Genomic DNA, 25,911 nt, shown 5'->3' with positions numbered 1-25,911 from the left:
ACTTTTTTCTTTTTTTTTTTTTTTTTCACAATTGGAGGTCTGCAGGCAATTGTGTATTTCCCCTGGGTTTCCTCACCCCTTTGATTGATGGCAAGGCTGGGAACGAGGCGTGTTCCACCCCAGCCCTTCAGAGCAGGGACCTCCTGCCCCGCACGGGCTGCCAGAGGCTGTGGGTGCCTCTGGGTGATGGGGAGGCAGCTCCTCTCCCATCCCATGCAGGCAGAAATGTTCCTGTCTCCCTGAGGCACACAGCTTGGAACATTTCTAGCCACTCTCATTCTCCTTAAATTCAATCTTCCCAAGGCCTACAAATCCGATGCATTAAGAGGAAGACAAATTATAATGAATGTATATTAGGAATATAAAAAGTAACTACTTAATATAACTTTCCCTTCTCCCCTTCCCTCCCCCTTCATGACCTCATGTTTTTAACATTTTGGGCGCTGCTAAATCTTGGAGGGACACACGGTGTGCCAGGGAGAGGTGGAGGTGCTCCATTTGTGGGCTGGTGCCGAGCCAGGGGCTCTGCCCCAGGGCACTCAGAAAGCAGCACCTTCCCCCTGTGCCTCAGTGGTAAATAACATCACCTCCACTGGCACTCAAAAGTGGGGAACAAAGGGGGATAAAATGATTAAAAGGTTAAAGTGCTGCAGATGTGGCTGTGTGGGCTCAGGGACAAGAGGGCGGCTCTTGAGCGAGGCCTTCTCCAGAGCTGGGGCTGTCCTTTGGGTTATGATAGCTCCAAAAGTCACCAGCATGAATGGAAATATAGAAATAAACTCCACCAAATATTAATGCCAAACCCCCTCCACCCCAAGACACTGGGGGAAACATCAGTTATTTTATTTACAATGCCAGCAGACTGAGGGGAACAAGCAAGGCTTTCTGCTTTACAAATACTGACTTTAAATGGCAGAGACTGCTCCTGAGCAGCACTGACTTGAAGCAACTTCTGTCTTTCTTAAGGAAAAACAATAAACCCAAAACTACCCACCACCCATCAAAAATATCAGTGACATTTTTCCCTACTTTCCAACAAGATAGTTTTCTCTGGAAATAAATAAATTAACCAGCTCCAGTAACCCCATCATGAGAGGGGCAGGGGACAATTTTTACCCTTCTTACAAGGTGTAGCTAGACAGTGGTAAGGATGGGCAGTGTATAATGTTGTTTATTATGTATAATAAGAAGCATCCAGAAATGTCAGTTAAGGACCAAGCCCCAGAGTGCCAGCCCCTGTACAAACACACAGTAACAAAAACCCCTGTCCTGAAGAGCATACAGGCTAAAAATGGTTCCTTATGCGGCATAATTTGGAGGGGAAGAATAGGAATTTGAGGCAGAGAAATGAAAAATCAACCTTTTTCCTGATTTCCTTTTATATTCCAAACAAAGGCCACAAGACATGAATGCTGAGATCATAATTTCCAGTCCCCATCATTAGATATGAGGTTAGTGGAGTGATAGAATCACAGATCACTTAGGTTGGAAAAGACCTTTTATGATCATTGTGTCCAAATGTAAATCTAACACTGCCAAGAACTCCATTAAACCATCTCCCCAGGTGCCATATCTCCACATCTTTTAAACAGCCCCAGGGATGGTGACTCCACCACTTCCCTGGGCAGCCTGTTCCACAGCCTGCCCACCCTTCCAATGAAGTTTTCCCCAATATCCAACCTAAACCTGCCCTGGCACAACTAGAGTATGTTTTCTCTTATCCTGTTTCTTGTCATCTGGGAGAAGACACCGACCCACGCCACATCACACCCCCCTGTCAGGGAGTTGTAGAGCAGTAAGGTCTCCCCTGAGCCTCCCTTTCTCCAGGCTGAGCCCCTTTCCCAGCTCCCTCAGCTTCCCCTCATCAGGCTTGTGCTCCAGCCCCTTCCAAAGCTGACCCCAGGAGCTGAGGAGTGGCCTCACAGTGCCCAGCACAGAGGGACAGGTCACTGCCCCAGTCCTGCTGCCCTGGGGTGTGTTTGCCTTCACCAGGCAAGGGGATGTGCAGGGCTGGGAATGGGACTTCTGGTCCCTGGGAAGGGGAGGCAGGAGGTGAGGGATGCCCAGTGCCCACGTGGCTGGTGAGGCTGGCAGCATAAATCTCCTCCATCAAATTCCTGGGAAGGGGAGGTGTTGAAACCTCCATGAGAGGAGGAGGCAGCACAGCACGGAGTGCTTTGCAGCAGCCCTGGTGCCGCTGTCCTCCCTGCCCAGAGCAGCACAGCTCAGCCCCATGGCTTGATCCGTGTCTAATGCCAGCCTAGGAGGGCATGGAAGGGCTCCACTCCCAGGGCCATGCTGAGCAGGGCAGCTCACAACTACTGGACATCTCTGAGCTCCCTCCTGACAGCTGGAAAACCATTTTACAAGTAAGCTGGAGCCTTGCAAAGTAATTCCAAAAGAATGGCAGATTTTTCTTTTTGGCTTTTCTTAGCTTACCCCTTTTTTTTTTTTTTTTTTTGATACTATAGAAAATTAAAAACATGATTGAATATGTGCATGCCTTTATTTATTGTGCTATGGATGATGGGCACAGACTTCCCTAAGCCAAAAAGCCCCCTCCCTCCTCCTTCCCCAGCCTTAGTAATAAGCTTCCTTGTGCTGCAGCCCACGCTAGACTATTTTCCTCTGTCAAATCCTCCATCATTGGTTAAATTACCTAGGTGTGTGTTGGCTTTATCTTTTTTTTTGGTGAAATCTTACAATCTTTCAAGTCTACTTTGTCCTCTTAGGTTTTCGTACACCCTGTTTCTCTCCTGGCTGATTTTGTAAAAGGTCTAATTTCAACAAGTTGCTGCTCTGGGGGCTGAAGTCTGTTCTCCAGTGCCCATGACAATCATATGTGTTCACCGAGAGCTTTGAAGCTACAGCAGATTGCAGCTGTTGGGGCTCCATTGCGCAGGGCTGTTCATTTTTCCCTTCCACCCTCCCTTTCTCAGCTGCTCCCCTTCCACATTTTGCTCCCTGTGCTCAGCGCAGCCTGCACACCTTTCAAGCCACCATCCTGTCGAGGAGGCATCTGGCATAGACCCTGGCTTGCCACCGGGGCGTCCCCTCCCACACAGCCCCGACAGCTCCTTCCCAAATGCGAGGCCGTGCTTCACTCAGTCTCTAGTGTGAGCCACTTTTAATCTAAGATGCACTTTCCTTTTGGCTCCCCAAAGAGATCACAGGACCCTGTTTAATCCAGCTCCCTGTCGGTGTAGGGCTGAGTCATAGGAGGTTTTTCTGTTGCTACATCTAATAACACTTTGCTACTGGGAGCAGAACATCAGCCAGCTTGGCTGGGAGTCGGCACTGTCACCCAGCAGCTTCCCTTGTCTGCAAGTTGTTTTGATTCTTTTCTTAGACTTCTCCCTCTCTGTGTCTTTCTCTCTAAACATTAATTTCCTCTAATTAGAGCCTCCTTAACAATTCTTCCCCCCCCCCAGTTAATTTCCTCTAATTAGAACCTCCTTAATAATTCTTTTGCTAAATCAATTTCCTCAGTTAGAACCGCCCGCCACAATTTCTTTCCTCCCTTTCAAAAGCTGTCGGAGGAGCTAAGCAAATTATGCTTCTGAGTAACCTTTATCTCTTCCTTGGTATTTTAAAAGAACTGTAACAGGTTAGACAGGCACAATTTCCCCGTTCAGAGCTCTGCTGGTCTGACCCCATTAGGTTATACTTAGCTGAGTGTTGTACTATTGTATACTTAATAAGATGCTCTAGCTGTTCATCTGGAACCCAGGTAAGGCTGCATTTGGGAATGAATTAAACATGACACTTCATTATTCAGATCAGATTTAACAATGTCAAAATCGGTCTTTAAACCAGACCAAATTGCTCTCCAAGAATACGTAAAACCTCCTGCCTCTGTTAGCTGTTCTGTGAGCCAGCTTTTCCTAACTTTTCCTCTGCAGCCATGCCGGCTTTCTTCTCCCGACAAGCCTTTAAAGTCCTAATTTTTTTCTAAAACATGCTGTTTTTAAAAAAAGATCTTTTTTGTTTCTAATTTACACAGTAAGTAACTATTAATGGCCCACTGCTTTTCACAGTCATGCTGTGGGCTGCATCAGCAGCTGGTGTAAATGGGGAGGCAGCCAGTTGACACATTATGGACCTTGGGCCTGAGTTTCCTCTTCTTTATCAAGCAGTTTCTCCCCAGCTGAAACTGTGTTATGCATTTCTCCATCTCTTTAAGATGGGACCATCTCACTACATTTGTCCTTCTTAAAATCCATCAAGGACACCTCACTCCACGTCCCGATTTTGTGAGGAAACAGGCCAAGTGATGATGGCAACCGGGAGGGGTCATCACTTAGAGTGAAAACTCTTGTTTTCTGCAATTATGGGAAAAATAAAGAAGGGAACACATCTGAGCTGCAGGAATGCACTGGAAGCTGTGTGTTCCCTTTCCTACACCCCTTCCGCAGGTTGGCACCGACCACCCAACACTGATCTGATGGCATCAACGAGTGTCACTGCATGGGACAGCACTGTCCCGCTGTGATTCACAGCCCATGTGAGACAGGCCAAAGAGAACTGCCTCACAACAGGCTCAGGAGGCTTCTTCTGGCCCTTCTCACAGGGTCTTCCCCCTTCTTTTGGCTATGCCCAACTGCAAAGCCTGCTCCGAGTCCTGGTCACACAGCAGAAGTGTCACTGTGGGCCCTGAAGAGTCTGCTCTGGAAGGCAGGAGGGCCCTTCCAGCCTGGGAAGTGCTCCTCATCGCCGTGGGACGGGAGTCAGCAGTGCCTCAGTGGGTGGCTGTCCTGGAGTGATCCGTGAGGAATGCTTCTGAGACACTCTGCAGGGAGCTGGGGGCGGCTTGCAGCAACTCCATCCTCCTCAGTGCCACCATCAGATGTCTGGGCAGGCCCAAAATGTTTCAGCCAAACCCAGCTACTGTGGGAAAAGCTGCACTGCTGTCCTTTTCCACACTATTTCCTTCTGACCTTTCCGAGCTTCTAGCAGTCCACAAAGTCTGCTCTGGTTGAAGTGGTGCAGAAGTCGTAAGATAAATTTTATTTCTTTGCAGTCTTAATAACTGTGCAGAAAACTCCCATTTGCCATCACTTCCCTTGAAATTTTGAAGTAGGATGGAAAAATGAAATGCATTAAGGTTTGTTTCTTTTTTTGACAAAATCCCTAATGCTTGAGATGGGAATAGGATGTTTTTGGGTAATCTTACAAGGAGTACAATGCTGGTGGTGTTGGAGAGAGGGTTGACTGGGGAAGGGTAGATTCTCTAAAAAGATATGTTAGAAGGCTAAAAAAAAAAGCTGTTTTGTTCTTCTCAGAAGAGATGAGAGAGCAGAAGAGGGAATCACCATGTCGGGTTGCTCAGACTGACAGCTGACTACAACAGGAGAGATGCTGTTCTCTGTGCTCCTTGAGAAGCCCCTCTTGCTGGTGCCCTGTCCATTCCAGCTGAGGATGAAGAAGGGCTAGAGATAGAGATAGGCGATCCAGTAGACGATGTTGAAGAGCAGGAAGGCGGTGGGGAAGAAGACACGGGAGTAGGAGTCCAGGCGGGATATGTGGATGCGGACCCTCCCCTCCCGCCACATTCCTGTCTGACAGTCCTCGATGCAGCAGAAGAACCTCTCACACTCTTTCCCCTCCAGGCACGGGGAGCCAGGCTCGTCATCCTCATCCTCCTCTATCTCCGGGGGCCAGTGCATGATGTGGTTGATGTTGATGGTGGTGAAGGTTGGCATCACCTGTGCACCTGCAGGTGGCTGCGAGGGGAGAGGCAGGCAGGTTAAAGGGGAGGAAAAGGCAACAAAACATGTTCTGGACACCTGCCCCCACCCAGCTGGCAAGAGATCAGATCATGATCTGATGTGCAGTTCAGTGGAGGGGTATGACTGATCATCCCCAGTCTCTGCACCTGGTTGTGAATCACCATGTTTGGGGAACTGGCAGCTCCCTGCATGACTGTGAGTGTTCTCCCTGGCACCCCAGGGCACAGCCCTGCTCAGCAAAGGTCTGATTGCACTGATTGCCCATCTGTGCCAATAACAGTCAGTGCAGAAACACGACCTGCTGGATCTGTTCTGGCCTCTTCCCTCGTTTCCCTGAGCTCAGCTGAAGACACAGCACACAGCCCAGACGTGTCTGCTGCCTGCTGCCTGTTACTGGAGAAGAGCTGGGGAGAGGCTGTATGTGGCCCATCATGAGCCTCATGGAAGAGCTCTGTCCACCCTGGGATAGGAGGGTGGGGGGGATGTGCTGGGAAATGAGCCTGGCCCAGAAGAGATATGTCTTTTTCTGTTTCGGTTCTGCCCCAGGTCAGAGGCCTCTTTCAGCTCATGTGTCAGAAGTACCTGCCAAGAGCTAGGGCAGATCTCATGATAAAGGATGAGGATTAAGAGAATGATGACCACCGTGGGCTCACTATCCTCACACTCAGGAGGTCTTCTGAGACTACAAAGAAAAGTCAGTTTCTGCATCTCTGTGACCTAAGATACTTCTGTAATCCAGAGATCAAACTGATACAAGTGTCTTAAAGTGGCATTTACATTCAGTCATGTGAGTCATCCCAAACTGTTCTGATAAGCTCTGCAGCAATTCTGAAGAGAGCTTATCAGAACAGGACACCTGGCTCTGACAGGAGCTTCCTTGTTTGGAGGGAGCCTCAGCTGCTTTTTCTGGTTGTGTCTCACCTCTCAGACCCAGCACACAGAGTGGTCTGAAGACTGGGTGAACTCAGTGTGGGTCAGGCCCTAAAACCACATCAGCAGTTTCCAATGCAGGCTCAGGAAGGATATCTCTATATAGTTTGGGGTTGTAACAGCACCCACCTCTGCTGGCCCCTCTGACCTACCAGCCTGGCTCTCCTGTGGCTGTGCTCCAGTGGTTTCTTGTTTCCCACCAGATAGTTGAGCGTGGCGTACTCCATGAGAGCAGCGAAGACGAAGATGAAGCACACAGAGACAAAGAGGTCCATGGCTGTGATGTAGGAAACACGGGGGAGGTGCTTGCGGGAAATGGTGCTCAGGGTGGTCATGGTGAGCACAGTTGTGATACCTAAGAGAGAAGACAGCTGGCTCAAGTTCTGACAAGGAATACATCTGTCTTCTACACACATCCACGCCTCAGAACACCCCATTTTCCCTCTGCTCTGATTTCCTGGCCCCATTTTGGCTCTACTCAGACTCTGGTCTTGAGGAACCCTTTGACAACGCTCTATGAAAAAGATGTTCAAAAGTGTGTGATCACACAGATCATCAATGTGGACTGGTAAACGAGCAGGAAACTCAAGACTCTACATGAGGCTGGGTTGGTCAGGCAGGGCTTCCCTCACCTCCTGTCCTCCATGTGCCTCATCACACCTTCTAGAAGGATCTGTTCCATGATCTTCCCAGGCACAGAGGTCTGACAGGTCTGTAGTTCCTGGGGTCCTCCTTTCTACCCTTTGAAAAAATGGGTGCAATGTTTCCCCTTTTCTGGTTACTACCATGACTTTTCAAGTATCATGGAGAGTGGCTTGGAAACCACATCAAACATGCACTGAGATCTATCTTGTTAGGTCCCATAGACTTATGGATGTTTGGGTTCTTCAAGTGGTCTCAAAGCTGATCTTCTCTTGCAATGAGAGGGACTTTGCTGCTCCAGTCCCTGTCTTGCAGTCCACCCACTGTGGAATGTGGGGAGAGAGGCTGCCAGTGAAGACTGAGGCAAAAAAGTACCTCAGCCTCCTTCTCATCCTTGTTTAACTAGTTTGCCAGTTGTATTCAACTTGCTTTGATCTTCCTTTCCCGGCTGGCAAACCCGGAGAAGCCTGTGTTAGTATCTTCTGCATCCCGAGCCCCATCCCTACACAACTGGGCAGTGTCCCTGTACTCCTTCCAGGATATCTGCCCTGCTTCCACTGCCTGTGCATTTCCTTTCCACCCTTTAGTCTGACCAGAAGCTCTTGACACACCCATGCTGGTCTCTTGCCTTCCTTTCCTGATTTCTTACACCTGGGTATTGAGAGCCCTTGTGCTCTTTGGAAAATGTCCTGAAAAATCTGCCAGTGCTGTTCTGCTCCCTGGTCATCAGCTGTCCTGCAGTAGATACCAATCCCAAGGTTCCCTTTATTTCCATGGTCTGATTCCATAAACTTTCAATCTGCTCCTGGCTATTCTTCAGAGACAATCAGATTCTTCAGTTCACAATCTATGCATTCCTTGATGCAGAGGGCAAGTGCGTAGGAGGTGATAAGGAATTTCTTTTGACACGAGTGGGGCTTGGAATTGTTTTTGCAGGAGCAGCAATGCTCGTGTTTCTGCTTCCAGAGATGAAGTGTCAGGAGCCAACAAAGGATCAGCTACAGGACTTGGTACTGTGATCTCACCCACTGATTTTCAGGATGTGGGGAAGAAGCAGAAGTCCACCTGTTTCTCCTCTAGCATCCACCTACATCCACCTACCACCCTTGTCTGAGGTCACCTCAGTGGCTCTGGGGGTGAGCGTGGCAAAAGATTTCCATGCTTTCCCATTGTATTTGCATTAGCAGGTGTGATGTGGCTTCCCATGTTTTTGAAGTGCCAGTGGAACTGGTCCAGTTTATACCTCCCTAATGTAGGCTGGCAGGTTCAAAATGTGCTGGGGATCATTTCTATTAAGTACAACAGGGGCTGTGGAGAGAATCCATTATTGTTCATGGGCTGTAGTCCCTTCTCATAGAGAGGGGCCCCTCTCCTAGGGAAACTTGCCTTTGTTTTTTGAGACAGTCACTAGAGCCATGCACATTTTCCTCTTGCTGTTCATTTATTTACCAGCCACAGACTATGGCAAACCTTCACCTTCATTGGAAATGACGCCCTCCTCCTCCCTCCATGAGCACCAAACTAATTAATTTTGAGAGGGAGTTGGGGAGACATGGCCATCATGGATGGGCTCTGAATAGCTGATGTCCCCTCCTCTCCTCTCCATCCCCACAGAGACCTGCAGGCAGGGCTGGGAATGCTACCTCCAATTAAATGCAAAGTCAGCAGGGCTGATAGGAAGGACAGTGCTGGTAATCACAGCTTGCTGCAAAATGCAGATACAGCCAAAAAGAACTAAAGACTGCAAAGATGTCCCCAGCACCCATCAGAGCAACATTCAATCATCAGAAGCGTTTCTCCTGCCTCAAGAAGCCACTCCAGTTTGCTGAGAAAATCTAAACAATAGGCAGAGCTGTTGTCACTCTGGGTCCTGTGGGGTGACTGACAGAAAAAGGCTGTACTTACAGAACTTTCAGCTTCTGCCAGAGCCTGGAGCTCTGTGGATGCAGCCAAGCAACTTTGCCCATTAACCCTACAACCTTCCTGTCAGCAGCCCTACCCAGAAGCCTTGAAAAGTTGTGAGGAAACATGGAAAATGTGCATGTGACAGGAACCCTTTGGGCAGCACTGTAATGCCACAGCTCAGTCCTTCTCTCTCCCTTTTGGTACATGAGGACATCCCATTGTCAGCTTGGAAGCAGCTGTGCTTGGGTTTCAGATGAAGCTATGAGAGTGAGGTGCTCTCCTGAGGTAAGCCAGCAACCCAAGCCAGCACAGCTGGAGATTTGGTTGAGCTGTAGAGTGTTGCACACACAGGAAGCTGGAGGAGTGGCATGCTCTCTCGTAAGCTCAAAAATGCTGGAAAATGGCAAAGTGCTTCAGGAGATTTTGTAGTCCGACACTGCCAGTCTGCTTGCCTGGCAGAGTTTGACAAGCATCAGACATGCATCATCCTGTCTCTTACCCAGAGATGTCCTGGCTGGCGTAGAGTCTCTCTTGATCCAGAAGGAAACCCAGGAAAGAACAACAGTCAGGATGCAGGGAATGTAGGTCTGAATGGCAAAGTAACCCATACGTCTGCTTAGGTCAAAAGAAACTGTCATCACCATATACTCCCCTAGGAAAAATCAAAAGACATTGGCATCACAATGTGAGGTTTCCTAAAGCACAAAAATCAGCAAAATTTCAGAATCTGGAGTTTTTGATGAGGTTTTTTCATTGCTTTAAGTGCCTGTCCATCTGGTTTGGTAGCTGCCCAGATTGTTAACTTCACACAGCTGGCTGAGTAGGTTTGGTGACTCACTGGTTTTCTTACTAGTGGATTCTGTGGCTACATGGCTGGCTCTGTAGCTGTCCCGCTTGATGTCTTTGTGACTAATTTTAAGAGCTGACTTTGTGGTTGCCCAGCTGGCTGTTTGCCTGGCTGTCCATATGGCCACCAGGCTGCATTCGTACTGGCCTGGCTAAGGACACTGAAAAGCACACAGTTTGGAAAAGTTTCAGGGAAGGAACTGCAGACAGCATTTATCTTCAGCTGATTGCTGCCAGGCTTTCTTTTCTATAGAAGCTCTTTGGCTGGAACAGGCTGCATGGCCTGGCTTGCTAACAAGCTACCTGAGCTGTGACAAAGGAGGTGTCCTTCAATCACTTCCACTGAGAGTCTGGTTCTGCCTCTGGAAAAGGCATGTGGTGTTGTACATCCTAATTGCTCATTTGGCAACTTACAGTGATGGTTCTTTCTTCTTTCAGGGGCTCACAGTGAGTATTGGAAGAAAGCCACCTGACAGCTCTGGGGTTAAGATGGAGCTTGCAAGCAATTACCAAAAAAAAGAGAATTACAAACATCAGAGGGCCACTGGTGCATTCAAGACACTTTCACTTCTTGTCCCAGTTTGTGCTGCCTTTCTACCCTGGCTGCCACTTTTGAGAGCAGCAGCTTCCTGCAGAGTGGAATAAGCACTGCTCCCTGCTGTTTCAGAGGGCTTAAAAGTATGAGCTCAGCCCACCTTCAGGAATCCAGAGGCTTTCCTCAGTTGTCTGTGGGAAGGAAAGGGGATGTGAGCTATTATGAGGAGGAGGAAGAGCTGAAGGGCTTCCATTATTTAATTTCTTCACACATGCAGCCTTGTCCCTGTCTCTTAAAGCACAGTTCAGGTGTTCATCAGCCTGACATGAGCTTACAGAAGGAAAGATCGAGACCTGCAAGTTCTGATTTTTCCAGCCCCCGTTCCAATCATAAGCATCACCCAGAGGTTGCACAGCATGCACACACTGCAACAAGAAGGGATTTAAGTTGCCTCTCCTCTCCCTCCTGACCTTTCAGTTAGGGATAGCTTCATTCACATCAGCATTGTCACCCCACAGTTCACAGATGTCAGTGGTTCTGGTCTCTCCTTACTCCATCTTCCTCTCACCCTTCATCCCTATCACTTCTGCAGCCTCTAGCCAAGGTCCATCCCTTCATTTTTAGCTTGATTGTCTGACCGTGCTGCTGTAACTTTCCTTCCCCACTGCTCTGCCTCCCACCAGGTCTCCAGCACAGTGGTGCTCCTGCCTCACCTGCCCCAGTCCTGAGGACTTCCGAGGTGTTCCTCAGCCCCGTGAAGTCGAACTGGTAGAGCCTCCAGGTGCGCTGGTCAGAGACCTCGATGGAGTAGCGTCTCCAGCGATAGACAATCTCCTCCCGAGGGTATCCATCTGGGAAAATCCAGCCATGGCCATCAGTGGAACAGTATGCCATGCACCCCCACCTTGGGCACCACCCTGACTGCAAAAGCATGGGCACCTCAACAGAGCTGTTCTGCAAAAACCCTTCAGGCAGGTGTTTTGGTGTCTTCTCAGATTCCCTGAGGCATTCCCACATGGAATGGGAGTAGGGACTGCATCTCCCCTCGTGGGCTGCTTCAGATCCTGGGGATGGGGAAGGCAGTGCCAGAAAGAAAGCACTGCCAGAAACAGAGCCTTTCTAAGGACTGCACTCTGGGAATGAGATGTGGGCTGGTCCAAGAGGGCTCTGCTGCTTTGAGGAAGAACTCATTTGAGGGTGGCAGGGCAATGGAACAGGGTGCCCAGGGAGGTTGTGGAGTCTCCCTCCCATGATTCTGGAGTCAAAACTCTGTATTCAAACCCCCACCTGGCTGCATTCCTGTGTAACCTGCTCTAGGTGATGCTGCCTGCCAGTGGGACTGTTCTAGAAGATCTCCAAAGGCCCCTTCCAGCCCTGACTCTTCCTTGATTCTGTGATTCCACCAGCCTGAAATCTTTAAGGGTTTTAGCTCTCTGGGGCAGCTGGCACCTCACGAGTGCCATCCCAGCCATGAGTACACTGGGAATACAAAGCTGCCAGCATGGCTCTGGCTGCTCTGTGTGCTCCCTGTACCTCTTGCCCTGGGAGCCCATCTTGGAAAGGAAGGGGTGCACTTTGCATGGAGAAGAAAACCTGGCCCTGCAGGCTGCAGCACAGCTTCTCCTGCCTCTGGCTTTCTTGATAAAGAAACAAGCCTGCTGTGAAGCAGGGACCTAGGAGAAAGTCCCTTGGAGGAGGATGGAGTAAGAGCTTGGCAGCTAACTAACAGTGTGTTTCTAATTATCAAGCATGTATGGCATGCACCACTAATTAGCAAAGATGAGGAGTGGTGGGAGATGAAGGGATGAGATCTCCCCAGCATGCTGCCTCCTTCTGAAGCACCTCAGAGCTCTGAGCTGCATCTCTTCAGTGGCAGGGGAAGCAGGAGAACCCGAGCTCAGATGATTAAATCAGATTGCCCACCCACGCACGAGGACAGGGATCTCTTGGTGCAGAAATGCTGCCTGCAAAATTACCAGAGGAGATGTGATAACATCAGAAGGCCTCTCTGCTGAAGAGTCTGGATGAGTAGTGACTGAGAGGGGAGGTCTGAGTAACCGTCCTTTGGAGGAGAACTTTTCCAGACCTCTCTCAGAGAGTGGGAGAAGGGGGAAGATGCAAGGCAGGACGGGTGCCATTTGTCCCCCAGAATTTATCCATGTTCTGTCTGGAGTGACCAGAAGGTCAGTGAAATAATCTCCTCCAACCATCCACCCAAATTAAGGAGAAACTCAGAGATGTTGTGAACCTCTGACGACCCCTGCTAGCCCAGGAGTGGGAGATTCTTCAGGTCACGAAGGGTAATGGCTCAGGAAGGGTGCCTTAGAAATTAGATGAAAAAATGTAGCTAAAAGGGAGGGTGGTTTCCCCAGAAAAGTATCACTGTACTAAGGTTTCCCTGCTTGCCTTCCAAAGCTATCTTTGCAATATGTATACTTACAACTGGAAAAAACCAGAGGGCAGGAGTGAGTGTCCATTGGGAAATTCTGCAGCTGGAGCAGACATTCAGCCTCGATTGTCAGCCTGAGACATGGGGAGAGAGAGAAAGAGATTTTGAGCTGGTGAAGATGGTTTGATTCCAACACCTAAATGTGACAGAGGCATTCTCACTTCCTTGAGAACTAATTTGCTGAAGATCAGCCTGTTTGCAGGAACATTCCAAACCAAAAATATCTATTTGGATATTTTCAAGGTGAGGAAAAACATATAAGTTTCACCTTCAAAAAGCCCTTCTGTTTAGTCAACTTTTAAGATCCATTTATGAAAGTGAGAAGTTATAGGAACAAAGAGCCCATAAAAGAAATAAACAAATGTTTATTAACAGAATAAAACAGCTGGACTGACCAAGACAACACGTTAAAGGATTTTAGTTTAGAGAACCGCTTGACCATCTCTTTGTTCCATCCCCCTGCTGGATGTACCTGAGAGTGTAGAGCACTTTCCCATCGTTCCAGATGCGGAGGAGCTGGTTGGGAGTGGTTATCCAGTGGGAATCAGCCCGTTTGGAGTTCCTGAAGAAGGTGTCAGGGATCCAGATGCGGCTCACCATGTTGGTGTTCAGCGTCAGCGCCTTCAGGGTGCTGTTGAACCGCAGGCGCCGGTCGTACCACGTCTGGGCAAAGAAGATGTCAATGGTGTATTCCTGGGAAGGACGAGGAAGAATGGGATGTTCTGAGAGGGATTCAGGCCAAGCAAAGCCTGCTCCTCGGGTCTGCAGGCAGGCCCAGCCACAACATTTATTTTCTCAGTCTGGGAGCAGGTGTTGGTGGGCTCTGACACCTCTCCAGGCTCACCATTAGCTCACGGCCAGGACATCCATGGCACACTTAGGGAGAGTCAAAGACTTTGTGTTTGCTGCTGGGCTGAGCCTGACCCTTGCCTGGAAAACCAGGACCACACAAACAAGACCTTGGGCTTCCTCTTGGCAGACAGCTCAATACTCCTTTTAAGCACAGGCGTGAAGGGGTAGTGTGCACGTTGGCTGAATCCAGCCTCAAGTTCAGCTCCACCTTTCAATCACAGGCAGGGAAAGCTGCTCACCAGCTCAGCAGAGAAGGTAAGCAAACAGCTCTTTCTGTTATTTATTGGGGTACAGCCCAGCCCTGTTCCACACACCTGATTGGTACAGAGAGCAATAATAGTGCTGTGCATAAATCCCTTGCTACAGGACTTACACTGCAAAGGGTTCATATGAAAACTCAGAGCACTCTGGGTCCTTGGGTGGATACTCCTTGCTGGAGATTAGGAAAGAAAGCAGGGGCTGCATGGTCCCAGCTCTGGGTGCAACCAGTTAAAAATCCTGAGACTTTCACTGACAGAAAAGATATTTTCCACCACAATAAGGACCTCCAGTTTTGGAAAGAGAGTGTGTCCTAGCTCATGGATAACTGGCAGTTCTGAGAGGCAGCTCCTGCCTGGATTGGACTGGCAGTAGCCCACACCATTAGCCCACCACTCTGCTGCTCACTGCTGCAATTCACTTTGCTCCTTAAACTCTTTTTCAGCCTGCCTGAGAAGGTGCTAATTAATGCCATGCAGGAACAAGTCTGGCAGTCAGCAGCTGTCTGAAGCAGACCCCAGCTCCAGTTCCACCAGTGCACGCTGCAGTCAGTCACCTGCTCCTGGTAGCTCCTGACGTGACTTTTGGTCCCTTTCACTTCTGTTGAACCCGCATGACCCCCATTGCCTCCCCCTCTTTTGTGTGCGGAGATGAAGAAAGTCTGACTTTGCCATCCCTCCCTCTCACTCTCCTCCTCCCTCTATTGATTTATCTCGGTGGAATTTTTATGACTGCAGCACATCCCCCCGCGCTGCCCTCGCTGCTGGTTCCGAGCTGGCTCCTGCAGTGCTGCTGGAGTAGCTGCAGCACTGCCTCGGACAGCGGGTCCCCAGCGTGTCCCTGGCATTGGCATGGGATGCTGAGGGAAGAGCTTTTGCCATCAGGCAGCCGGGGCACTCTCTGGTGCCTCAGCCTGGTTGGACACGGGGATGAGCAAAGGTGACAGGGACAGGCTCCTCAGGGACGTCTAAGTGGATGATGGGGATGGGTGCAGCACGATCAGAGGGGTGGCTCTGCCTCCAGAGTTCATTTGAAGCAGACACAAGCAGGCACAGAGGTAAGGACAGCAGCAGCCCTCATGGCCAAGTGCACGGGCATGGCCACCACCCAGACCCTGGGGTTGGGAGAGCCCATCCCAGCACCTGAATGTGCTGGATCACACCGGGTACTGCTTGGACATAGGGTGTGTGGTGATGGAGACATGTAAAAGTGTGAAATAAAAGTAGCACTGGTGCAGCGTTGGGGTCAAAACAGCAAAATATTTGCTATATTCTCCCCCATCACTGCACACCCCATTTGAGTTCATGTGAGTTTACACAGCTCCTCCTAAGTAATATCTCTGGTGTAGGAGAAAGCAACAAAACCTGCAGTGATAAACTAATGTTTGATGTCACTATCAGTGTTTAACTCCCAACTGGAGTCACTGGTGACATCTCACTTCTGGGTGGTTGCTCAGTTGTGTCCTGCCTTTAAGTTCAGCACTCAAGTCTGGGATAATCAATGCTAACACTCTGGAAGAGTGGAGGGTCAGCTATCCCAGGGGTTTAGCATTTGTTGTCAAGCCCAGATTTTCAGGAGGGATCAGCATTAAAGAGCTCCTCTTGTGCCATTCACAGTCAGCCTTTGCAAAAGGTGTGGTGCACAAGTCATTCAGCTCTTCTAAAAAGTCTGAGCTGTTATTGTCACTGTCCTGTGGTTTGATCTCATTCCAGTGGCTATTATTAGCACAGCTACTCACGAGGCAGAACTCAGGAGCTGAGCTGGCTCCCTTGCCTCTCTGTAGGGAGCCCATTGGGAAATTCTGGCATTTACAAATGTATTTTCTTTCAGAATTAATCTGAGACAAGATTTATACAAAACTGCTCTGGCCTTTGGGAGGAGTTTCACCCGTCCAGCTTCCTCCTCCATGCTGCCAAGTGAGTGAGCAGCTGTGTGGCTGAGCTGCCCACCGGGGTTAAACCACAACAGCTCCTGAGGAATTCAGCACCCATTCCCATCAGGAATGCCCAGTGGTGCTGAGGAACCTTGCATGGCTGAGGTTCTGCACTGATCAGCTGTGGGATGGTGCTCAGACCCCTCTCTGGGCATTACTGAGATCCCACTTAGCTGTAGGCATCTGGTGGTTAAACAGGAGGTGTTTGACCATGAGTTTCCTACAGCCTTTAGTGGGGGGGTTAGGGACTTCTGGAGGGGGATCTCAATATGAAGCAGTCCAAGTTGTGTCCTGGAAATGCCTCTCACTCTTCCTGACCTTGGGAGAGTCCACTATCAAAGCTGAGTAGCTGGACTTCAGCAGGATGAGCTCAGCCCCTAAAATTCAGGGCACTGTTTCTCCACCTCCTGCACCCCTGTAGCTTTTCCCTGCCCCTGACACTCAGCCATCAGAAAGAGGCTTCTCAATGCCTCGATTTCCCCATGTGGAAAAGGGTTATTGTAAAATACGCCTCCACCATTACTGCACCATCTGCTGTGCAGCACATGGAGGTTGTTAACTTCTCTGTGAAGGCACAGGCATTTTTAGTGCTTTTAACAGAAGGAGCTAACGAAGGAAGGAGGAATTGCTTTAACAGTTTGGCCACACCATTTGGATCACACGTGGGGTAGCACACACATGTTGGCACACATGCAATATTACGTCAAATTTCAGTCATGAAATAATAAATCAAACTCCCCATGAGGCAAACCCAGAGGGCTGCCTACCCTAAATACTGTCCCATGAGTTTTTCCCGTGCTCAGGGATGCCCTGCAGGGCTGCCTCTGCTGGCTCAGTGTGTCCAAGTCCCTTGGGCACTGTCACCACCTGGAACTGCAGCACATCCCTGATCAGCCCAGGCTTGCCTCACCTGGGCAGCACAGACACTGCTGGAAACACAGTTCCAGAGAATGGCATGACCTGAAAACATTTAATGGAAAGAATGGTGTGCGGTAAAAGAGCATTTGTGAGAAATAAAAGGACGGGGAGCTGATAGGGATATTTCGTATTGGAAGAAAAAAAAACAACAAAAAGATTTTATTGCGCTCTCAAACCCTTTCGCTTTTCAAAAGCTATGACCTTGCTGTGTGAAAAGTAATTTCTAAGAAAACCCCAAACATTTCCAATCCAAAAGAAAAGTGATTTGTTCAGAAATCAGCCTGTCCCCAGCACAGGAGAGCTGGGAGCTGGCCTGGTGTCCTACCCTGAGGCTTGCTCCTTGGGTTATCTCTGCTGCTCTGCCCTCACAGATGGGGAATCAGCCCATATTTCCTGTCAGATTTGGCTTTAGGAACTCTGCTCTGGACCAAGTTCCACCCTGGGTTCAGAGCAAATGTAATTTAGGGCTACTGAGTTTCAGAACAACAGCTTAAACTCACAGGGTTTGCGTGACAAGATTTGAAGCGAACAGTGCATGTTTTCAGGTTACCTTACACACCAAATAAACACAGCTGGGCTCTGCCAAAGCATCCTTTTCAAATGGCTTTTATCAAGCTTGTGTGTTCAGTTCAGCTGACCCCTCTCAAGAGTACAATTAGTGGGATTCAGAGGGGCTGAGACCCTGTGGTTCCTCTGTTCCATTTATGAGCTTTTTCTGTGTTAAGAGCTCAGCTTTCTGCCAAATGCCAAAGAGAGGAGCAAATCCATGAGATGAACATGTCATAGATGGCCTCCTAAATTAGGATAAAATGAAGTATTTAAACGTGGTTTTTGCAACTTCACTTGTATTCAACAGCAACAAGAAAACCTCTGAACAGAGGGCTCAGAGACCTGGAAACATCTTCCTCAGTTTTCCTCTGCTGCAGAGATAGTTTAGTCTTTTCCAGCTCAGAATATTCTGTGAAAAATCCTAAATAACAGTGGGGCTGAGAGATTAAGATCTTAGACAGTCACTTTCTAGCTTTCATTGTTCTGATATTTGTTTTTACTCATAGGGCTCCCTTCCCTCTTCACCTCCACGCAAATCCCTTGCTGCAGTCCAATAGAGCAGGCTGCTTTCCTGGGAAGCAGGGACAGCATTTCAGGTGCTCTGACGTGACTGTGATGTGTCCCTGCTGTCAGTCACACAGCCAAGCCAAGCAAATGTCACAGGCTTAGGGATGCTGCAATTCAGGAAATTCTCAGAAGTTCTTTCTTGGAGGAGACCCAGAAATGGGGTGGTTTTTTTTCAAGGGTTGTTAGGACACTGTGTGCTCACCATGTCCACACCCCAACAGCCCTGCCCAGATGAGAATTTTCCTCTCCAGGACACCCCACACACCCTCCCAGCCTGCAAACATCTCAGACAAATCCTGGGTTGTACCACACGTGTCTCCACGTCCCAGGGAACACATTCAACAACAGTAAAAAGTCTGGAGATGCCTTCAGGACTAAATAAATCACCTAAATGAGATAACTGTATCTTAGAATAATCTTGGCATCTGAATGCACCACTTCTTGTCCCCACAGCTGGCGGGCAGGAAGGTGCTGCTGGGCATGACACAGGGGAGCACTCGGGGCAGCCAGCAGAGGGGACAGGTACCAGCAGCACGGGCTGTGCCTGGCACCCACCACTGAGGGACTGGCTGGCAGTGCCAGGCTTCTCCCAGCTCTGCCATTAGCAGTGTGGGACACCTCACTTGTGGCCACCTCCATGGCCCTGCTCTGGGCAAGATCTCTCTCTCCAACACAAAGACAAAAAGAATGCAAATATGAATTTAATTCCACATCCAAGGTCCTCTTCTCTAGAAATCAGACCCCAGAGAGATTTCTGGACATGATGCTGGGGTGACCAGGGGAGCTCTCAAGGACAGCAGGAGCAGAGCTGTGATGATCTGTGTTTTCAAGGTGACACACTGAACTTCCCATCTGTTTCACTTCTGCAGCAACACTGGCAGAGTTGTCCTTGCCTGAATGTCTTTCACCTCTGTCCAGGGATTCTCAGTTGAAACAGGGTTCTTTTTATAATACAAACATGCTATTAAAAACCATCTCCATGTCCTGTGCTCGTGCCAGGAGCTGTCAAACAAGTCATGCTATAAATGCTGCTCTGTCGACTGCAAAGTCCCCCAGTCACGGCTTGCTCACCCCTGGAGCTGGCAGATGGGAACTGGACAGGGCTTTCAAAATTGTGCTGCCTTCTGAGAGCCCCATCTGCCTGTTCCCCCACACCTCTGCTCCTTCCTGCTGCCATGGATGTGCAGGTGGGGACATCTGAAAGGCAGGTTTTACACTCCTGACAGCCAAGCACCCCAAAATCTTTCTTCAGAGATGTTCCTTTGTGCCATCCTTCCTGCCCTGCAGTGATATTATCTCCTCCCATGCAGCCCCAGGGTGCCCATTCTGCTTTCCATGGGAACATGGGCTGGCACAGGGCACAAGACCTACATGTGTGTGTTTTAGCATCTGTTAGAAGCCATTGCCCAGAGGACTGAGGAAAGTCCTTGAGGCGAGACATGACATCAGCCAGACTCTGCTTTGCAGAAGCACAAGTCTGTCTGCACTGTCCCTGATGAGGTTATTACAGAAAAGGCAGAGATGTGGACACGGGATGCTCTATGCAGGTGGGGCAGAATTGATTAAAGGGGAAGGTAATGGACACTTCACTGAAATATTATGCAAAGCACCTCAAGGAAGGAGCCACCTCCTTTTAGCTTGATTTTTTTCCTCCACTCTCAGGAGGACTTTCCTGGGTGGAAAGTCACTTGGAAGCACTTTCTGATGCAAATAAAGATGCAGCCCAGTTTCCACAATCTCTGGAAAATACCTGGGCAAAGCAAAGCCAGGTTTGTCCAAAGTCTTGTCTTCATGCCACACATCACTGCTAAATACTTAACTGCTCCCTACAATGTTAAAGGAACTTTGTGCAGATGAAGAAAGTAGGTGGGGAAAGAGAAGAGGTGAGAATGGAAGCACATAGGATAATTGGAGGAGAATATTTTGCACTCTGGCTCAAGGGGTGTCTGAGGAGACAAAAGGAAATTTCCTTGGGAAGGGCTTGAAGGCAAATCTTCTGACTGCATATTAACAACTCCCCGGGATTGCTCCCCCAGAACAGCTTGACAAGATTCAGATGAGAAGCTGGAATTTCTTTAATTGTATCTCCCATTCCTGTGCCACCCACTGTGACTAAAATGAAACTCTGGGCTGGGCAGTGCAGTACTGCCCAGGACTGGGGGAGCAGCTGCTGCAGCCCTGCTCTGGCAGAAGCACTGAGCTCTGTCAAACCTCCTCTGCTGGCAGCACTTGAGAGCATGGAGGATCCAGCAGAGCCCAGAACTGGGTCTGAGAAAGCACAGTGCATCCAAGTCCCTGGGATGCCCTCATGCAGGAAATGCCTGCACTGGCCCGGAGAAAAAACACCTGTATAAATCCCTGTCTAATTCTCACCCTCAAGGTGAAAAAAGGACATTCAAAACATCTGAGAAAGTTCTGGTTTCACCAAAGGGGAGCAGTTTGTGCCCTCTGCAGAGATCCTCACTCCTGACCCTGCTCTCTCCCGGCCCCAGGTGAAGAAGGAGATGGGAACAGTATACTCTGCTCCACCAACTCTTTCAAGGAAATCTGTTTCACGCTGTCTCTCATGCCCCCTTGCTGTGCTTTAGCACCTCTCTCTTCCTGCCCTGCCAGTTCCTTGATATTCCTTCTCTCTGCCTCATTTTGTTTTTCCTTTTGCAGCTCTTCTTTTCAAGCCTCCACACAATCACAGCCCAGCCCTAATGAGATTTCAAGGGAGCAACCAGGCTGTGGAAAGCAGTTGGGAGAAACGAATCAGGTTACAAAAAAAGAACAATTTCTCTCTGCCTCCCCTGTTGGGTACCGGGAGGGCAAAGCAGGGGAGTGCAGTTGCAGCAGGGTTACCAGGCCAGCTGATTCCCCTCTCCAGGCACACTTGAGGCCAGGGGAGGAGGCCACTTGGCACTCAGGTCACCACCCCTGGCTGCTGAGCTCTGCTCCTGGGGGCTGCTCACTTCCCCTGGCACCTGCTGCGTGCAAACCACTCTCCTCAGAAACCAGGGAAGAATTCCCAGCCTTTTTTTCCAGCTCCCAACTGTTTTGTACAGTCTCTGCCTGCTGTAGATGCCTCCTTTGAGACTCAACCACTTGACTTCCCCAGTTCCCCTCAATGACTTCAGAACATCTTTGGGAAGTGGTGAAAAAGGCAAAGGCTCAGTTTTCTACACAGCGGTGTAAGAAATACTCTGATGTATCTTGTATATCCCAGAATCATACACAGAAAGAAAGCAAACAATTTGGGATCTTTGGCTTAGTCCAAAGTTCCCAGGAGCTGGACAGCACATCTTTAACTGCTCCCTACCAAATGCCAGCACCTGGACTTGGCTTTGGCTTTTTGTGAGAGCAGCAATACCAAGGTATTTCATCCCTCCTCCTGCTGACCCAGAGAGAGGAACCAGGTCATGGCAGGAAATGGTTTATCTTGAATGTTACAGGTCTCTCTGCCTTCAGCTTTTCTTTTCAAGAACCAAATGAAGATCACCCAGTTATCATCTTAACTTCAGTCCTATGGCTGTAGCAACAACCAGCCTTACTCCCTGAAGCTTTTCCCAACTCCTCTACCCTGCTGCTCTGCTTCCTCTCCTTGCCTTTACAACACCACCAAGGTGCCTTTGGGTGACTGGAGGAGAATGACAGACTAAAGGCCACAGTCTGGTGTGGGAGGCATCACAGGTGGCAGATTTGGAGGGAGAGAGAAGCTGATTGAGGGGAACTGTCAGAAACAAAGCTTCCAACATTTGGAGAATCCCCACTCTGACCTCCCCTACTCCCCAGCCACATGGAGACAAGGTGTTCCCCCGCCCACACTCCCAAGTGTTTTGGTTCACACCTCCCACGGGCATCTGCCTGGGGGAGCCTTTACCACCACCTGCAATTCCCCTGGTGAACAAAGCTGATCAGATGGTTGGAGCCATTCCTGGCCAACTGCAGGTCGGGGAACAAACACACAAATCCTCACCACGAAGCTCTCTGGGCGTGGAGATGGGCACACAAGGCTTATGCCAGGGTCTCCAGCCACCATGCCCTTTATTCCCCCACCCCCAGTGCCCCAAGCAGCCAGCAGGATCCCTGTGGGCTGTGGGAACTGGGGACTGGGAGCTGGTGGGGCGGTGCTGGTGTGAAGTGGCTGCAGTGCCCACCTGCCCACTCACTGACCATGTCCCACCCAGCTGCAGCCACAGGCACACCCAGGCAATCTGAAAAGATGTGAGAAGCAAAGCCCCAGGAAGAGTCACACTGGCTTCTCACTTCCAATTTGCACCACGGGCAATTAAACCCTTCCTGTGTGTGGAGATGGCATGCAATAATGAGAATATTCTGCTTTCAGCACCGAGGCATGAAGAGGTCCTTCAAACATATTGATTGTGGTCACCCACAACCACCGAATTCTCAGAAATGGTCTCCATTTTGTGACACATTTATAGCAGGCAGATTTCACAACAGCCTTTTAAGGGAAATGGTAGGATGGTTTCATCTGGGAATGCAGGAAATAAATAGAGCTGATTTCTACTGGGAAAAAAAAAAAAGGTGTTTTTCTCAAAATAAATTAAAATTGTCAAATCCTAAAATGAATTACCTCAACCTTATAGTTTCATTCAAAAACTTAATTTTTCTTCAGTGAGCTAACACAGTATTTCGTTTTACCCTTATCTAGTTGATGCACTTCACTTTGACGTTTATTTCCAAATACTCATTTTCTTGCTTTACTTATGCAGGACAGAATTTATCACCATATGAAGAGCAAATCAAAACAATCTGATGAAACTAAATGTAAATGTTTTGATTGTCCCTGTACCCATTTCTCCTTGGAAATGCTGAAGAATTCTGGCTATTTGTCCCAAGTGGGAGGGGAGAATGAGCCTATCTCTCCTATGATGCTGCTGTTTGCCCTAGACCAGAAACCCTGGCCTCAAACCCTGGCCTTTGACCATCTCTTGGACTTGATTCTCCCACACCTGAAATATCCCATCCCTTCCTGCAGGGACATCTAAGGCCTTCAGTTCAGATAAATCAACTCTGCCTTAAAAATCACTCAGCCCACCGAGTGACAACTATTGGTACAGCTCAGAGTCCATATATCTTTCAAATCTGACACAGCAGCACTCTCCCTTTGACTTGGAAGAATCAATGCAATGAGGGTCAGAGCACAGATCAGCAGCTGCATCCCACCCAGGCCCTGCCCTGTCCATGGGCACAGCTTGGGGCTGTGCAGGGCAGCTCCTGTGGGTGCTGTGCTGTAACCAGCCGTGCTGTGCATCCCCTCCAGTGCAGCTGTAACCAGCCGTGCTGTGCATCCCCTCCAGTGCAGTGGGCATGCACCAACGCAGCCTCCGGATCACAGCAGAGCCTCTCTTAACGCCCTGCCAAGCTGCGAGCCAGCAGCTAGGGTGGCCAGGGCAGGGACACCCCTCCAGCCTGGGGCAGACCCCAGTGAGGACACCCTGCTCACTGAAAAGTGTCACTGTGCCCTCTAACAAGCAGGAAGCCCTGGAAAGGGGGACAGGGTGCAGCTGCTGTGACCCCAGACTGTAGGAAGGCTTTTCTGTGGGTAAGGGTGAGGAACTGATGCTCTCAGGCCAAGTACAGCGAGCACAGCGGCTCCTTGGGAAGCACCCACTGGAAGCATCCTTCCCAAGCTGCCTGCAAAGGTTCCCGGCGAACAAATCCCTTCTGCATTCAGCCCAGCTGAAGAAATGCGAGTTTTCTCCAAAGGCTGGCACGGAATGAATGAGGGATTGAGTCATTCCTGCCAGCAGAAGGGCGGAAATGGGAGGAAATGTGAAGGGATTGACAAGAGCCGATTACTTCATTATGGATGTTGATTTATCCCGTGCTGCCCCAGGGCAGAGGCTGCCCCAGCTGCGGCTGCGGGAGGCACCTGGGTGCCAGGGCTGAGCCTGCGGTTTAAGAAACCTTTAAGTACAGCCACATTCCCCATTTAGCACCAGGCTGCCAGCACAGATGTTAATTAACTTTAGGGCTTTGCTCTCCAGAAATGTCTCCGAGGAAAAGCACTTTCCCTGCCCCCAGGAGGCCACTGTCCAGATTTCATGTTTTATTTAGCTCCAAATTTCAGATGCAAACCTCCAGCTTTTCACTCGTCTTCCCTGATAACAGACTCCTTGAGTTTTCTGCACAGCCTGTAAATAAAATACCAACAGGGATGTCACACAGAAAATATCTGGAGGGGATTCGTGTATGTTCTGGATAATAAAAGGAGCTGGCTGAATTATTCATCGTGAATAAGTCAGCTCTTTTCCATTTTGGAAGCAAACTTTGACGATTCTGGAAGCTCTTGGGTTATGTTTAGGATGGGAGCAACTTATTATTTCATTAGACCTTTTGTTGCAGCCCGTAGTTTGTCCCACAAGTCACACGTGGTTGGTGTCATTTCTCAGTGGCCCGGGGGGGTTTCATAGGGAAAGACAAACTTTTCATGAGGAGAGCTGCTGCCCTTCCTGTACCTGACCTCACTGCTGTGTGAGCACCAGCGTGAGGGACACTGACTGCTCCTGAACACCAGGGAATCAGGAGATGTGAGCACTCTCCAGGCACATGAGCATTTGTGCATTTGCAATAAATGCAGCACCGGCTCCGGCAGCTCTGAGCCATCACTCAGCCATGGAAAATAACAGCCAGAAAAAGTGCTGGGGCTGTTAGTGAACAATACCCATTTCCCAAGACTTTACAATTCCGTGATACCCGTGGTTATCAGGGACCAACAGGCAGCCCAGCCCATGAGTGTGTCCTGCAGGAGCTCAGCAGGGCCATGCCGATGGCCAGGCCAAGGGGAGCGTGCCACCCCTGGCAGAGCACTGCAGTGTGCTTTAGGCACTGCAATCCACCCTACAGTGGGTGCATCTGGGCTACTGCCTCCCAGACAGATGATTTGTGAAGGATTTTTAAGTCCTTTCAGTTGAGAAGTGCTGTGCAACTGCTGGAACCTATTATTATCAGGAAAGGAGGGGGGAGGTAGCAAATTCCCTTTACCTATAGGCTTATCTTGTGCTCCAGAGGAACACAGTCGGGCATTTTAAACAGCGTGCCATTTTCAATTCATTTCCTTCCTACTTATTCCAAAGCAGCCAAAGCTAAGTATAATCAAGACTTAAGTGCTCCTCAGAGCCAGACAATTATTACTGGTCTTGGTTTCCCCGTCTTGTAGGGAGAAAGGAGGGAATTAACCCAAGCCTTGCAGCGGGACGGCGGGGCTGTCACAGCAGCTGCCTCCCAACAGAGAGCACTTTTTGGGATGTGGCTGAGCTTCCCCAGCCTCCAGCTGGCCCAGGGCTCTCAGCAAGGGTGGCTCAGCTCCTGCAGAGCCCTGCTGGCCTCTCGGGGGTCTCTGCTGCTGCTGCTGGGGGAGCTGAGCCGCTCTCAGGCAGCCGCTGAGGCAGGGACTGCGCTGCAGACCCGCGACCCGGCGCTCAGCCGCCCCAGCAATCCCTGGAGAAGGGCTCTGCACACACCCGCTGCCTCCCTGACCCACCCAGCCATCTCCCCACGAGCCGAGATGAAGTGCCCGAGGTCCCCAAGCTCCTTCTGTCACATCAGCCCCCTTCCTAAGCGCTGCCCCTTGTCAGCTTTAACTTTGAAAGCCAAGCCTCCCTCCCTGCCTCCTCGGGATTGACATGAAAGGAGTCAGTGGGGGGTTCTCTTCATTCATGCTGGGCTTATACTTCTAAATTATAAAGTGTGTCAAATGAGGATTTAATTTATATTTAACAAGACAATGTTTGTAAATTAATTATTCATCAGCTGATAGCGAATAGACATTTCCCTCTTCCCTCCCTCCCCC

The 25,911-nt window shown here is 49.6% G+C and overlaps 1 protein-coding gene across 1 annotated transcript in view; it reads right to left on the bottom strand.

Annotated features, from left to right (window-relative positions):
• Nucleotides 1–821: 821 nt before the first annotated feature.
• Nucleotides 822–25,911, bottom strand: part of LOC110472627 (gamma-aminobutyric acid receptor subunit gamma-4) — a 35,875-nt gene continuing 10,785 nt past the window's right edge. Inside the window, exons 4-9 of the mRNA XM_021534474.3 lie at nt 13,509–13,729; nt 13,028–13,110; nt 11,301–11,438; nt 9,706–9,858; nt 6,812–7,014; nt 822–5,723 (exon numbers count right to left, since the gene is read on the bottom strand). Coding sequence (XP_021390149.1) covers nt 5,430–5,723; nt 6,812–7,014; nt 9,706–9,858; nt 11,301–11,438; nt 13,028–13,110; nt 13,509–13,729 — 1,092 coding nt within the window. The 3' untranslated portion in view covers nt 822–5,429. The remainder of the gene's footprint in view (nt 5,724–6,811; nt 7,015–9,705; nt 9,859–11,300; nt 11,439–13,027; nt 13,111–13,508; nt 13,730–25,911) is intronic.

The sequence above is a fragment of the Lonchura striata genome, chromosome 4A (assembly GCF_050655825.1).
Source record: "Lonchura striata isolate lonStrDom1 chromosome 4A, ASM5065582v1, whole genome shotgun sequence".
Taxonomy (NCBI): Eukaryota; Metazoa; Chordata; class Aves; order Passeriformes; family Estrildidae; genus Lonchura; species Lonchura striata.
The sequence above is the reverse complement of the archived record's forward strand: the minus strand, read 5'-3'. Positions and strand labels throughout refer to the sequence as shown.